Genomic DNA, 18,085 nt, shown 5'->3' with positions numbered 1-18,085 from the left:
GTGATATGGGAGGCCAGAGGTTTAGGGGTTAATAAGTGTAGTTAGGTGGCGGCGATGTTGGGGACAGCAGATTAGGGGTTAATAAGTGTATGTAGGTTGTGGCGATGTTAGGGACAGCAGATTAGGGGTTAATAATATTTAACTAGTGTTTACAAAGCAGGAGTGTGGCGGTTTAGGGGTTAATATGTTTATTATAGTGGTAGCGATGTCCAGAGCGGCAGATTAGGGGTTAATAATTTTATTTTAGTGTTTTTGCGATGCGGGAGGGCCTTGGTTTAGGGGTTAATAGGTAGTTTATGGGTGTCAGTGTACTTTGTAACACTTTAGTTATGAGTTTTATGGTACAGCTTTGTAGCATAAAACTCATAACTACTGACTTTAAATGGCGGTGCGAATCTTGACGGTATAGGGTGTACCGCTCACTTTTTGCCCTCCCAGGCAAACTCGTAATACTGGCGCTATGGAAGTCCCATTGAAAAAGGACTTTTTAAAAAAATGGGGTACTGACGTTGCGTGAAGGCCAAAAAAGTGTGCGGTACACCTATACCTACAAGACTCGTAATAAAAGCGGTAGTGAAAAAGCAGCGTTATGAGGCTTTTTCACTCATAGTGCAAAACTCGTAATCTAGTCGTATGTTCTTTAACAGAAGATACAGAGAAGAAAACTAATTAGATAATGGAAGTAAATTGGAAAGCTGTTTTGAAATGCATCCTCTTTCTGAATCATGAATGTTTAATTCTGACTTTAGTGTCCCTTTAATTCTCTTTTCTTTTTTCACCCATGTGTAAATGCAGCTGTTGCATATGCTCCCCAGCTGGTCATGTGGGCTCCTGATTAATATATATAGTTATGTGGAATCTTGTTCATGTCCCCAGGTATCATGTTATGGTGCCTTTAATCCACAATATATGTGAAATCCAGGAATGTTGTTTTTTTATAATTCCATTGAATTAAACTTCTTTTCTGTGCTCTAGGTATGTTTTATTGAATATAAATCACCTCTGGCAGAAAATCTCAGCTAAGGTGCATAGTAAATTGGGCACTGGGCTGGGTAGGCACAGCTGTGTCGCGGGAAGCTTAGGGACAGACAGTACGGTGTGAATATATCTACAGCTACAATAAAAAACAACCTACACACATATATATATATATTTATATAAATTGTGCCAGCACCCCTAGTTTAATAAATGTCACAGTTCTATATACTGAGATAAGATATTGTGTGTCCTATATAGGACCACACTTCTCAGTATAGTGCACGGATAAGGGTATTTAATTAATATATATTTAAACAAGAAAAAATAGACCCTTATTTCTCCAGCACCCAACTATGTCTGAAAAATATATACTTTTAGACAAGGAAAGATTATTGAGTCAATAATTCACATACTCTATGAAAATGCGTAATTATAAGATTTATATATCAATATCAGCATAACAATAAATCATAAGCATGACCCCCAAATTATAAGGTTCAAAGTCCACAACCCGGGTTGTTAGTGGAAGTTAGTAAGTTAGTCCGTTAATTAACCGGTATTGGATAGTTTCAAAATGCCTTTGTTATGGCACATTTGTAATCCCAGGATTGGAAACCAACGTTAATGCAAGGACAGCACCAATTATTGTGTAACACTAACACAGCAGGTGTAACTTGTATCTTCGTACTCCCAATGCAAATTTGTAACTGTATCACTTTCAGCAAAAAAATGGCAACTCTTCCATACCACATTTAACTCGCTGTGACAGTTCTATGTTGCGTGTAGAGACATAATAAACAAGTACCTGCTTCCTCAATGTTTCGATAGTGACATATTATGGTGCCATATCTACCTGCTCGTTGCTTCCAATTGTTTCGATTGAAACCGGGTTTGGAGATATCACCTTTGCTTTTTCCTCCGTACTTTCTTGGCTCTTTCAGTGCATCCGCACGCCTTAGTTTTCACCGGAGTATGATTATCTTTGGGAATCAGCTGTTGGACGGTGCTCAGCTGCTCATGCACAGCCGGAAGAAGCCCGAATGGAACCCGGGTGAAACGCGCGTAGCTGCTTGTTTGTTTGGTTGGAGTGGTGCAGCAGCTGAGCACCGTCCAACAGCTGATTCCCAAAGATAATCATACTCCGGTGAAAACTAAGGCGTGCGGATGCACTGAAAGAGCCAAGAAAGTACGGAGGAAAAAGCAAAGGTGATATCTCCAAACCCGGTTTCAATCGAAACAATTGGAAGCAACGAGCAGGTAGATATGGCACCATAATATGTCACTATCGAAACATTGAGGAAGCAGGTACTTGTTTATTATGTCTCTACACGCAACATAGAACTGTCACAGCGAGTTAAATGTGGTATGGAAGAGTTGCCATTTTTTTGCTGAAAGTGATACAGTTACAAATTTGCATTGGGAGTACGAAGATACAAGTTACACCTGCTGTGTTAGTGTTACACAATAATTGGTGCTGTCCTTGCATTAACGTTGGTTTCCAATCCTGGGATTACAAATGTGCCATAACAAAGGCATTTTGAAACTATCCAATACCGGTTAATTAACGGACTAACTTACTAACTTCCACTAACAACCCGGGTTGTGGACTTTGAACCTTATAATTTGGGGGTCATGCTTATGATTTATTGTTATGCTGATATTGATATATAAATCTTATAATTACGCATTTTCATAGAGTATGTGAATTATTGACTCAATAATCTTTCCTTGTCTAAAAGTATATATTTTTCAGACATAGTTGGGTGCTGGAGAAATAAGGGTCTATTTTTTCTTGTTTAAATATATATATATATATATATATATATATATATATATATATATATATATATATATATATATATATACTGTTTATATATTTGTGTATGTTTATTTAAACATACTGTAGACAGACAGGCAGATACACATTTAAATAGATTATCAAGTAATAAATAAACTGATGGGTACTGCACCTTCTACACTGGCCCTGATTTCACTTGTCACTCCTGACCCAGTCCACCCCTTATAGCAGCAAAAGGCAATGCAATATTGAATTGCCTTTGCCAAAACTACTGTGTAAGGACCCACTCCAACCCATATATCGTCATCAGCTCCAACCCTGGCACTCTAAGCAAACACACTACCTGCAAAAATGCTCCCGTGCTGCTGAATGTGGCCTGGAGATAATCCCGCTCTGAACCAGATTTCCTCCACTATAAGTTCATTCTCTATTCTTACTCCTCTGCCCTTCACTTAGCCAAGCAAACCTACTTCTCTTCTCTTATATCTACTCACTGCTCGAACCCTAAACGTCTCTTCTCCATTTTCAGTTCTCTCCTCTATCCACCTGAACCACCCCCTTCATCTGCCTTTAGTGCTCAAGACCTGGCAGACTACTTTTTCAACAAAACACTTACCATCCGAAGTAATATCCCAACACAAGACTGCAACCTTCCATCTCCACCCAAGGCCACCCCCTCCACCACTCTCAGCACCTTCCCCCCAACCACTGAGAATGAAGTGAGTTCCCTATTGTCTTCCTCACACCACACTACCTGCCCACTTGACCCTATCCCTTCACATCTAATACCTTATCTGTCTTCTACTCACATAATCAAACTATCCCTTACTAAAGGTTCATTCCCATCTTCCTCCAAACATGCAAAGGTCACCCCCATCCTCAAAAAACCCTCCCTCGACCCCAATTCTCCTGCAAACTACCGCACCATATCACTGCTTCCGCTAGCTTCATAAGTCCTGGAAAAACTAGTTTTCAATCGCCTAACTAACTTTTTGTCCTCCAACTCATTGCTTGACCCCTTGCAATCTGGCTTCCGTCCCCAACCCTCAACTGAGACTGACCTCACCAAGGTTACTAACTATCTTCTTTCTGCTAAAAACAATGACCACTACTCAATACTTATCTTACTTGACCTTTCTGCTGCCTTTGACACCATTGACAATCCCCTTCTCCTACAGACTGTCAGCTCCCTTGGGGTCTCTGACACTGCCCTCTCCTGGATCCACTCTTATCTCTCTAATAGGTCATTTTCTGTCTCCTTTGCTGGCGACTCCTCCTCTCCATTGCCTCTGTCTGTTGGAGTACCTCAACGCTCTGTTATGGGTCCTCTACTCTTCTCTTTTAATACTTCTTCACTGAGTAAACTTATCAGTAGCTATGGCTTCAACTATCACCTCTATGCTGATGACACTCAGATCTACCTATCCACCCCTGCACTCTCTCCTTCTATCCTTTCTCACATCAGTGTCTGCTTATCTGGCATTTCTTCTTGGATGGCCTCTCACCACCTAAAAATCAACATGTCCAAGACTGAGCTCCTTCTAATCCCCCCTCTAATTCTACCCACATTTCTAACTTTTCATTCACTGTTGGTGACACCACTATCTCCCCATCAACCCAAGTCCGCTGCAACCACCTACACAATATCTCCAAAATTCATCTCTTTCTGAGTGCTGAAACTACTAAACAGCTTATCCACTCCCTGGTAATTTCCCGACTTGAATACTGTAATAACCTACTAACTGGCCTCCCTCTCTCCCACCTCTCCCCTCTTCAATCCATCCTAAATGCCTCTGCTAGGCTAATCCACCTCTCCTGATGCTCGGTATCTGCTGCACCTCTCTGCGAGTCCCTTCACTGGCTCCCCATTCACAGCAGAATTAAATTCAAAATTCTCACCCTGACCTACAACGCCCTTACCAATGCAGCCCCCCCACCTGTCCTCACTCATCAACAAATATACTCCAGCCCACCCTCTAAGATCCAACAATGACCTGCTCCTTGTATCTTCTACCATCACCTCCTCCCATGCTAGACTACAGGACTTCTCTCCTGCGGCACTAACCATCTGGTACGCACTTCCTCGAGCTGTCAGACTTTCCCCTAACATTTCCTCCTTTAAACGCTCCCTAAAGACCTTTTTCTTCAGGGAAGCCTATCTCCAAACCCGTAACAAATGAATTCCACTTGCCTAATAGCTACCCTCATCTAACTCCACACTAACATCATTCTCACCTTTGCAGTCCCCACCTCCTGTTTCTCACCCTCCTACCCATCTAGATTGTAAGTTCCCACGGGAACAGGGCCCTAAATTCCCCCTGTATTTGTTAAACTTTGTCTGGTGTCTTTTATATTGTATTGCATTGTACTTTTATCTTTGTACCCATGGACAGCGCTGCGGAATCTGTTGGCACTTTATAAATAAAGAATAACAATAATAATATTTTTTTCCTCACACTATGTCATTTTTTTTTACCTTTTTCCTCAAAACATATAAAAAGGATGTTATAATGTAAAGAGGAGGGGATGGTAGTAGATGGGCGGTTGGCTGAAGTGGCACAAGACACAAGATACTAACTTCCCCTGTTACAAGTTAGTTACTGTAGCCAGTACCTGCAGTGGATTTATACTATTGTCTCCCACTTCCTACATGTGTCTTCCACTTAGACTTGCTAGTCAAAAGTGATACTCTCACACACACTCACTGTCATCCAAACCTACTGTCACAAACACTCACTGTCATACACACATACTGTCACACACACTCACTGTCATACAACCATACTGTCACACACACTAACTATCATACACACATACTGTCACACATACTCACTGTCATACACACATACTCTCACACACACTCACTGTCATACACACATTCTGTCACACACACTTATTGTCATATACACATACTGAAACACACACTCACTGTCATATACACATACTAACTGTCATACACACATACAATCACGCACACTCACTGTCATACACACAAACTTATTGTCATAGGCACATACTCTTACACACACACTCACTATCATGCACACATGCTCATTGTCATACACACATACTCTCACACACACTCACTTTTATACACACACACTCATTGTCATAGGCACATACTCATTATTTTATATATATATATATATATATATATATATATATACTAACACACACTCACTGTCACACACACATACTCAGACTAGACAGTAAAGGCAAGAGCATAAAAGAAACAAACACTTTTTCAATACAATACATGATACAAATTACAGATGAAGATAAGCGAAAACTATCACTATTAGCTGTATCATTATTACATTTGTACCCCCTGGTGCCGATCATTAATAGGTGCATTAAGCAACATAATTATCTAAATACATTGTAGCATCATGCCACCCTGGGGTACGGATAGAAACTTTTTAGTGAGTAGTGAGCTATCATTTAGATATGTCCAGGGCAATAACTCTTCAGTATGGTGTTAATAGAATGGACTAAAGTCCAGTGAGGTGTTGAGGCCTTTAGGGACCAATGTGTCCAACCTGTGGATCCATCTGCTTTCAAGTTGGAGCAGTCTGTTAGCCCTATCACCCCCTCGTGGTATGGGGGGGACGTGGTCAATTAACATAGACCTAATACTTGACATGGAGTGTTTCAATGCCACACAGTGGCGTGCCACTGGCTGATCTGATTCGCCAGATTTCAATGCAGCACGAATTGCACACTGATGGTTCGCCATCCTATCACGAAAGGGGGTAATCGTCTTACCCACATATACACTGGAACAAGGGCAAATCAGTATGTATATTACATAGTTACTCATGCAACTCAGACGATGGTTTATCTTGTACCTCTTGTTTGAATGTGGGTGCTGGAACGAATTACCCCGAGTCATGCTATTACATGTGGTGCAATTACCACAGGGAAAACACCCCATTTTAGAGGTTTTAAGCCATGATTCCTTATGATAGTGTTTGATAGGATCCGATTTTACTAAATGGTCCCTGAGATTTTTGGCTCTGCGATAGACCAATCTCGGAGGTGGCATGTTCCGAAAAGGTAGCGTTGGATCAGTCTCCACGACCGGCCAGTGTTTACGCACTGCTCCTGTCAACTTTTCATTACCAGGTGTATAGGTGGTAACCAGGTTGAGTTGTTCGTGTTTAGCTTTGCTCTGTTCTTTGGGGCCATCCATACATAGCCTCTCTTGTGTTTTAATAATTTCGGCCCTGGCATACCCTCTGTTGCTCAATTTTTTGCCCATCTCCTCCAACTGAGTGGTACGTAGTGATAGTTCACTGTTATTTCTCAGGACTCTGGTGAGCTGGGAAGTGATGACACCTTGTTTTTGGTGTGCAGGGTGGAAGCTTCTGGCATCTAATAAGGAGTTGCGGTCCGTGGGTTTAGTGTACAAGGATGTACCAAACCGCAATTTGCCTGATTCATATATATATATAATATAAAAAAATATTGTGGACAAATGGCCAATATAAATGGAATAATACTGCAAGCAACTACTAGTAATAGTATATATTAATATGGTGCAGACCCTATTAAAAGATATTTAAGAAGAACTATAAGAAAAGAAATGGAACATTCTAACAACAGTATTTATTATCCTCTAAAATGGAAATGTTGGTTCACATCCAATATATTGAGGTACTCAGTGTTAAAATCACAGCAAGTAACACAAAAAATGTGTATAGCACATATATATATATATATACTAACACACACTCACTGTCACACACACATACTCATTGTCATACACACATACTCTCACACACACTCACTGTCACACACACACACACTCACTGTCATACACACATACTCACTGTCATACACACACTCTCACTGTCACACACACATACTCATTGTCATACACACATACTCTCACACACACACACTCACTGTCACACACACACACACACACTCACTGTCATACACACATACTCACTGTCATACACACACTCTCACTGTCACACACACATACTCATTGTCATACACATATACTCTCGCACACACTCACTGTCATACACACACACTTACTGTCACACACACACTCACTGTCACACACACATACTCATTGTCATACACATATACTCTCGCACACACTCACTGTCACACACACATACTCATTGTCATACACATATACTCTCACACACACTCACTGTCACACACACATACTCATTGTCATACACATATACTCTCGCACACACTCACTGTCACACACACATACTCATTGTCATACACAAATACTCTCGCACACACTCACTGTCACATACTCATTGTCATACACAAATACTCTCGCACACACTCACTGTCACACACACATACTCATTGTCATACACATATACTCTCGCACACACTCACTGTCGCACACACATACTCATTGTCATACACATATACTCTCGCACACACTCACTGTCACACACACATACTCATTGTCATACACATATACTCTTGCACACACTCACTGTCACACACACATACTCATTGTCATACACATATACTCTCACACACACTCACCATCATACACACATACCCATTATCATATATATATATATATATATATATATATATATACTCACACACACTCACTGTCACACACACATACTCATTGTCATACACACATACTCTCACACAGACTCACTTAATTTATATGTGTATCAGGCCTAGATCAATATTTATTTTAATTTTAATACAAACAAAAGAAATAAACATGAGAATGCCTAAACATTTGTAATTGCAACAATTTTCTGGGCGAAGTGGTGCATTATCTGACAGAAATGCTGGGGTGCCAATATTTTTGGCCATGAGTGTATATGCTCAGCACTTATGCTGGTATTATTTGTATGCCTGTAAACAGGGGAGGACTGGTAACTTTTGACCCAGGGGGGCAAGTGCACTAGAATGATCCAAAATGATATCTACTGTATCCTTCTGTTCAACCTAGCACCAGTAATATTACAGAGAACACGTTTGATGCATGGTGCCTATCATCTTCAATTGCTGCATTATTATTATTAATATTATTTATATATTTTTAGAAACTGACTTTGAAATGCGCAAACTAAGCTTGTGCTATGAGAAACTTTCTGCATATGCTGGTGAACGTGATGACCTGTACATTGCTGCAGAGAACATCAAAGCACACACAGAAGATTTGAGAGATGTCTACACTAAGTTTGCAGTACTTTCACAGAACGGTAGGTTTTTTCACGGTTTCTGTCACTGGGATAAATGTTAATATAGAAACGTAGGGCGAGATTACAAGTGCGGTGCAACAGACTTTGCAAGTGCAATAATCTGTTCCGCTTCAATCCATACCGCGATCTAAGAGCTGTGGTAAAGTGTGTTCCGAAATAAAAAAGTTGCCCAAAACACAACAAAAATACCATACAAACTACACTTACACCGATAAACTACACTATTAGCCCCTAAACCGCCATCCCCCCACATCTCTAACCATAAATAAAAATATTAACCCCTAATCCTCCATCCCCCCACATCGCAAACACTTAATAAAACTATTAACCCCTAAACCGCCACCCCACACATCGCAAACTACAAAGATGAACTATCAACCCCTAAACTACCAGCCCCCCACATGCATATTAAAAACAAAACAAAACTATATTACCAAAAATAAAAATACCTACATTACAAAAAATAACAAATGAAATTACCAAAAATAATAAAAATTATTCCTATTCTTATAACCCCCCCCCCCCAAAAAAAAGGCCCTATTCTACAAATAATACCAATAGTCCTTAAAAGGGCCTTTTGTAGGGTTTTGCCCTAAACCAAACTTTTGCATAAATAAATAAACAATTACCCCCTAACATTGCTGCCCACTAAACGCAAAGCTGGGCAGACAGGGACGAAGATGTGTACGCCCCTGTCCGCCTTACTTTGTTAAATCTGGACCAATAAATATCCCTAAACAAGCTGTTCCATTGTCAATAGTTTTTTTTTTGTTTAACTGAATCACGCAATGGCCATGGCAGAGCAGAACCTGCAGCTTTCCTTTCAAACAATGCTTTATTTAATCTAGACTATATATACATGCCCTCTCGCACACTCACTATAATGCACATATAATATCATGCCCTCTCGCACACTCACTATAATGCACATATAATATCATGCCCTCTCGCACACTCACTATAATGCATATATAATATCATGCCCTCTCGCACACTCACTATAATGCACATATGATATCATGCCCTCTCACACACTCACTATAATGCACATATAATATCATGCAGTCTCACACACTCACTATAATGCACTTATAATATCATGCCCTCTCGCACACTCACTATAATGCACATATAATATCATGCAGTCTCACACACTCACTATAATGCACATATAATATCATGCCCTCTCGCACACTCACTATAATGCACATATAATATCATGCCCTCTCACACACTCACTATAATGCACATATAATATCATGCCCTCTCGCACACTCACTATAATGCACATATAATATCATGCAGTCTCACACACTCACTATAATGCACATATAATATCATGCCCTCTCACACACTCACTATAATGCACATATAATATCATGCAGTCTCACACACTCACTATAATGCACATATAATATCATGCCCTCTCGCACACTCACTATAATGCACATATAATATCATGCAGTCTCACACACTCACTATAATGCACATATAATATCATGCCCTCTCACACACTCACTATAATGCACATATAATATCATGCCATCTCACACACTCACTATAATGCACATATAATAGCATGCCCTCTCGCACGCTCACTATAATGCACATATAATATCATGCAGTCTCACACACTCACTATAATGCACATATAATATCATGCCCTCTCGCACACTCACTATAATGCACATATAATATCATGCAGTCTCACACACTCACTATAATGCACATATAATATCATGCCCTCTCACACAATCACTATAATGCACATATAATATCATGCAGTCTCACACATTCACTATAATGCACATATAATATCATGCCCTCTCACACACTCACTATAATGCACATATAATATCATGCCCTCTCGCACACTCACTATAATGCACATATAATATCATGCCCTCTAACACACTCACTATAATGCACATATAATATCATGCCCTCTCGCACACTCACTATAATGCACATATAACGAAGATGTATACGCCCCTGTCCGCCTTACTTTGTTAAATCTGGACCAATAAATATCCCTAAACAAGCTGTTCCATTGTCAATACAGTTTTTTTTTTTGTTTAACTGAATCACGCAATGGTCATGGCAGAGCAGAACCTGCAGCTTTCCTTTCAAACAATGCTTTATTTAATCTAGACCATATATACATGCCCTCTCGCACACTCACTATAATGCACATATAATATCATGCCCTCTCACACACTCACTATAATGCACATATAATATCATGCCCTCTCACACACTCACTATAATGCACATATAATATCATGCCCTCTAACACACTCACTATAATGCACATATAATATCATGCAGTCTCACACACTCACTATAATGCACATATAATATCATGCCCTCTCACACACTCACTATAGTGCACATATAATATCATGCCCTCTCACACACTCACTATAATGCACATATAATATCATGCCCTCTCACACACTCACTATAGTGCACATATAATATCATGCCCTCTCACACACTCACTATAATGCACATATAATATCATGCCCTCTCACACACTCACTATAATGCACATATAATATCATGCCCTCTCACACACTCACTATAATGCACATATAATATCATGCCCTCTAACACACTCACTATAATGCACATATAATATCATGCAGTCTCACACACTCACTATAATGCACATATAATATCATGCCCTCTCACACACTCACTATAATGCACATATAATATCATTCCCTCTCACACACTGACTATAATGCACATATAATATCATGCCCTCTCGCACACTCACTATAATGCACATATAATATCATGCCCTCTCGCACACTCACTATAATGCACATATAATATCATGCCCTCTCGCACACTCACTATAATGCACATATAACGAAGATGTGTACGCCCCCGTCCGCCTTACTTTGTTAAATCTGGACCAATAAATATCCCTAAACAAGCTGTTCCATTGTCAATACAGTTTTTTTTTTTGTTTAACTGAATCAAGCAATGGTCATGGCAGAGCAGAACCTGCAGCTTTCCTTTCAAACAATGCTTTATTTAATCTAGACCATATATACATGCCCTCTCGCACACTCACTATAATGCACATATAATATCATGCCCTCTCACACACTCACTATAATGCACATATAATATCATGCCCTCTCACACACTCACTATAATGCACATATAATATCATGCCCTCTCACACACTCACTATAATGCACATATAATATCATGCCCTCTCACACACTCACTATAATGCACATATAATATCATGCCCTCTCACACACTCACTATAATGCACATATAATATCATGCCCTCTCGCACGCTCACTATAATGCACATATAATATCATGCAGTCTCACACACTCACTATAATGCACATATAATATCATGCCCTCTCACACACTCACTATAATGCACATATAATATCATGCCCTCTCACACAATCACTATAATGCACATATAATATCATGCAGTCTCACACACTCACTATAATGCACATATAATATCATGCCCTCTCGCACACTCACTATAATGCACATATAATATCATGCCCTCACACACTCACTATAATGCACATATAATATCATGCCCTCTCACACACTCACTATAATGCACATATAATATCATGCCCTCTCACACACTCACTATAATGCACATATAATATCATGCCCTCTCGCACACTCACTATAATGCACATATAATAGCATGCCCTCTCGCACACTTACTATAATGCACATATAATAGCATGCCCTCTCGCACACTCACTATAATGCACATATAATAGCATGCCCTCTCGCACACTCACTATAATGCACATATAATATCATGCCCTCTCACACACTCACTATAATGCACATATAATATCATGCCCTCTCACACACTCACTATAATGCACATATAATATCATGCCCTCTCACACACTCACTATAATGCACATATAATATCATGCCCTCTCACACACTCACTATAATGCACATATAATATCATGCCCTCTCACACACTCACTATAATGCACATATAATATCATGCCCTCTCGCACGCTCACTATAATGCACATATAATATCATGCAGTCTCACACACTCACTATAATGCACATATAATATCATGCCCTCTCACACACTCACTATAATGCACATATAATATCATGCCCTCTCACACAATCACTATAATGCACATATAATATCATGCAGTCTCACACACTCACTATAATGCACATATAATATCATGCCCTCTCGCACACTCACTATAATGCACATATAATATCATGCCCTCACACACTCACTATAATGCACATATAATATCATGCAGTCTCACACACTCACTATAATGCACATATAATATCATGCCCTCTCACACACTCACTATAATGCACATATAATATCATGCCCTCTCACACACTCACTATAATGCACATATAATATCATGCCCTCTCGCACACTCACTATAATGCACATATAATAGCATGCCCTCTCGCACACTTACTATAATGCACATATAATAGCATGCCCTCTCGCACACTCACTATAATGCACATATAATAGCATGCCCTCTCGCACACTCACTATAATGCACATATAATATCATGCCCTCTCGCACATTCACTATAATGCACATATAATATCATGCCCTCTCACACACTCACTATAATGCACATATAATTTCATGCAGTCTCACACACTCACTATAATGCACATATAATATCATGCCCTCTCACACACTCACTATAATGCACATATAATATCATTCCCTCTCACACACTCACTATAATGCACATATAATATCATGCCCTCTTGCACACTCACTATAATGCACATATAATATCATGCCCTCTCACACACTCAATATAATGCACATATAATATCATGCAGTCTCACACACTCACTATAATGCACATATAATATCATGCCCTCTCACACACTCACTATAATGCACATATAATATCATGCCCTCTCACACACTCAATATAATGCACATATAATATCATGCCCTCTCACACACTCACTATAATGCACATATAATATCATGCCCTCTCGCACACTCACTATAATGCACATATAATAGCATGCCCTCTCGCACACTCACTATAATGCACATATAATAGCATGCCCTCTCGCACACTCACTATAATGCACATATAATATCATGCCCTCTCGCACACTCACTATAATGCACATATAATATGCCCTCTCGCACACTCACTATAATGCACATATAATATCATGCAGTCTCACACACTCACTATAATGCACATATAATATCATGCCCTCTCACACACTCACTATAATGCACATATAATTTCATGCAGTCTCACAAACTCACTATAATGCACATATAATATCATGCCCTCTCACACACTCACTATAATGCACATATAATATCATTCCCTCTCACACACTCACTATAATGCACATATAATATCATGCCCTCTCACACACTCACTATAATGCACATATAACGAAGATGTGTACGCCCCTGTCCGCCTTACTTTGTTAAATCTGGACCAGTAAATATCCCTAAACAAGCTGTTCCATTGTCAATACAGTTTTTTTTTTTGTTTAACTGAATCACGCAATGGCCATGGCAGAGCAGAACCTGCAGCTTTCCTTTCAAACAATGCTTTATTTAATCTAGACCATATATACATGCCCTCTCGCACACTCACTATAATGCACATATAATATCATGCCCTCTCGCACACTCACTATAATGCACATATAATATCATGCCCTCTCACACACTCACTATAATGCACATATAATATCATGCCCTCTCACACACTCACTATAATGCACATATAATACCATGCAGTCTCACACACTCACTATAATGCACATATAATATCATGCCCTCTCACACACTCACTATAATGCACATATAATATCATGCAGTCTCACACACTCACTATAATGCACATATAATATCATGCAGTCTCACACACTCACTATAATGCACATATAATATCATGCCCTCTCACACACTCACTATAATGCACATATAATATCATGCCCTCTCACACACTCACTATAATGCACATATAATATCATGCCCTCTCACACACTCACTATAATGCACATATAATATCATGCCCTCTCACACACTCACTATAATGCACATATAATATCATGCCCTCTCACACACTCACTATAATGCACATATAATATCATGCCCTCTCACACACTCACTATAATGCACATATAATATCATGCAGTCTCACACACTCACTATAATGCACATATAATATCATGCCCTCTCACACACTCACTATAATGCACATATAATATCATGCCCTCTCACACACTCACTATAATGCACATATAATATCATGCAGTCTCACACACTCACTATAATGCACATATAATATCATGCCCTCTCACACACTTACTATAATGCACATATAATATCATGCAGTCTCACACACTATAATGCACATATAATATCATGCCCTCTCACACACTCACTATAATGCACATATAATATCATGCCCTCTCACACACTCACTATAATGCACATATAATATTATGCCCTCTCACACACTCACTATAATGCACATATAATATCATTCCCTCTCACACACTCACTATAATGCACATATAATATCATGCCCTCTCGCACACTCACTATAATGCACATATAATATCATGCCCTCTCGCACACTCACTATAATGCACGTATAATATCATGCCCTCTCGCACACTCACTATAATGCACATATAACGAAGATGTGTACGCCCCCGTCCGCCTTACTTTGTTAAATCTGGACCAATAAATATCCCTAAACAAGCTGTTCCATTGTCAATACAGTTTTTTTTTGTTTAACTGAATCACGCAATGGCCATGGCAGAGCAGAACCTGCAGCTTTCCTTTCAAACAATGCTTTATTTAATCTAGACCATATATACATGCCCTCTCGCACACTCACTATAATGCACATATAATATCATGCCCTCTCGCACACTCACTATAATGCACATATAATATCATGCCCTCTCACACACTCACTATAATGCACATATAATATCATGCAGTCTCACACACTCACTATAATGCACATATAATATCATGCCCTCTCGCACACTCACTATAATGCACATATAATATCATGCCCTCTCGCACACTCACTATAATGCACATATAATATCATGCCCTCTCACACACTCGCTATAATGCACATATAATATCATGCAGTCTCACACACTCACTATAATGCACATATAATATCATGCCCTCTCACACACTTACTATAATGCACATATAATATCATGCAGTCTCACACACTATAATGCACATATAATATCATGCCCTCTCACACACTCACTATAATGCACATATAATATCATGCCCTCTCACACACTCACTATAATGCACATATAATATTATGTCCTCTCACACACTCACTATAATGCACATATAATATCATTCCCTCTCACACACTCACTATAATGCACATATAATATCATGCCCTCTCGCACACTCACTATAATGCACACATAATATCATGCCCTCTCGCACACTCACTATAATGCACATATAATATCATGCCCTCTCGCACACTCACTATAATGCACATATAATATCATGCCCTCTCGCACACTCACTATAATGCACATATAATATCATGCCCTCTCGCACACTCACTATAATGCACATATAATATCATGCCCTCTCGCACACTCACTATAATGCACATATAATATCATGCCCTCTCGCACACTCACTATAATGCACATATAATATCATGCCCTCTCACACACTCACTATAATGCACATATAATATCATGCCCTCTCACACACTCACTATAATGCACATATAATATCATGCCCTCTCACACACTCACTATAATGCACATATAATATCATGCCCTCTCGCACACTCACTATAATGCACGTATAATATCATGCCCTCTCGCACACTCACTATAATGCACATATAACGAAGATGTGTACGCCCCCGTCCGCCTTACTTTGTTAAATCTGGACCAATAAATATCCCTAAACAAGCTGTTCCATTGTCAATACAGTTTTTTTTTTGTTTAACTGAATCACGCAATGGCCATGGCAGAGCAGAACCTGCAGCTTTCCTTTCAAACAATGCTTTATTTAATCTAGACCATATATACATGCCCTCTCGCACACTCACTATAAGGCACATATAATATCATGCCCTCTCACACACTCACTATAATGCACATATAATATCATGCCCTCTCACACACTCACTATAATGCACATATAATATCATGCAGTCTCACACACTCACTATAATGCACATATAATATCATGCCCTCTCACACACTCACTATAATGCACATATAATATCATGCAGTCTCACACACTCACTATAATGCACATATAATATCATGCCCTCTCACACACTCACTATAATGCACATATAATATCATGCCCTCTCACACACTCACTATAATGCACATATAATATCATGCCCTCTCACACACTCACTATAATGCACATATAATATCATGTCCTCTCACACACTCACTATAATGCACATATAATATCATGCCCTCTCACACACTCACTATAATGCACATATAATATCATGCCCTCTCACACACTCACTATAATGCACATATAATTTCATGCAGTCTCACACACTCACTATAATGCACATATAACGAAGATGTGTACGCCCCTGTCCGCCATACTTTGTTAAATCTGGACCAATAAATATCCCTAAACAAGCTGTTCCATTGTCAATACAGTTTTTTTTTGTTTAACTGAATCACGCAATGGCCATGGCAGAGCAGAACCTGCAGCTTTCCTTTCAAACAATGCTTTATTTAATCTAGACCATATATACATGCCCTCTCGCACACTCACTATAATGCACATATAATATCATGCCCTCTCACACACTCACTATAATGCACATATAATATCATGCCCTCTCACACACTCACTATAATGCACATATAATATCATGCAGTCTCACACACTATAATGCACATATAATATCATGCCCTCTCACACACTCACTATAATGCACATATAATATCATGCCCTCTCACACACTCACTATAATGCACATATAATATCATGCCCTCTCGCACACTCACTATAATGCACATATAATATCATGCCCTCTC

At 39.2% G+C, this 18,085-nt stretch overlaps 1 protein-coding gene across 2 annotated transcripts in view; it reads left to right on the top strand.

The window, feature by feature from the left end:
- The window catches only part of LOC128650283 (uncharacterized), a 422,276-nt gene that overhangs the window by 15,593 nt on the left and 388,598 nt on the right, over positions 1 to 18,085 (top strand). For both annotated transcript variants that reach the window (XM_053704109.1, XM_053704108.1), the window contains exon 2: positions 8,824 to 8,982. In XM_053704109.1, the coding sequence (XP_053560084.1) occupies positions 8,824 to 8,982 (159 nt within the window). The remainder of the gene's footprint in view (positions 1 to 8,823; positions 8,983 to 18,085) is intronic.

Source organism: Bombina bombina, chromosome 2 (genome assembly GCF_027579735.1).
Source record: "Bombina bombina isolate aBomBom1 chromosome 2, aBomBom1.pri, whole genome shotgun sequence".
Lineage (NCBI taxonomy): Eukaryota > Metazoa > Chordata > Amphibia > Anura > Bombinatoridae > Bombina > Bombina bombina.
This window is presented reverse-complemented; position numbering and strand designations above follow the sequence as displayed.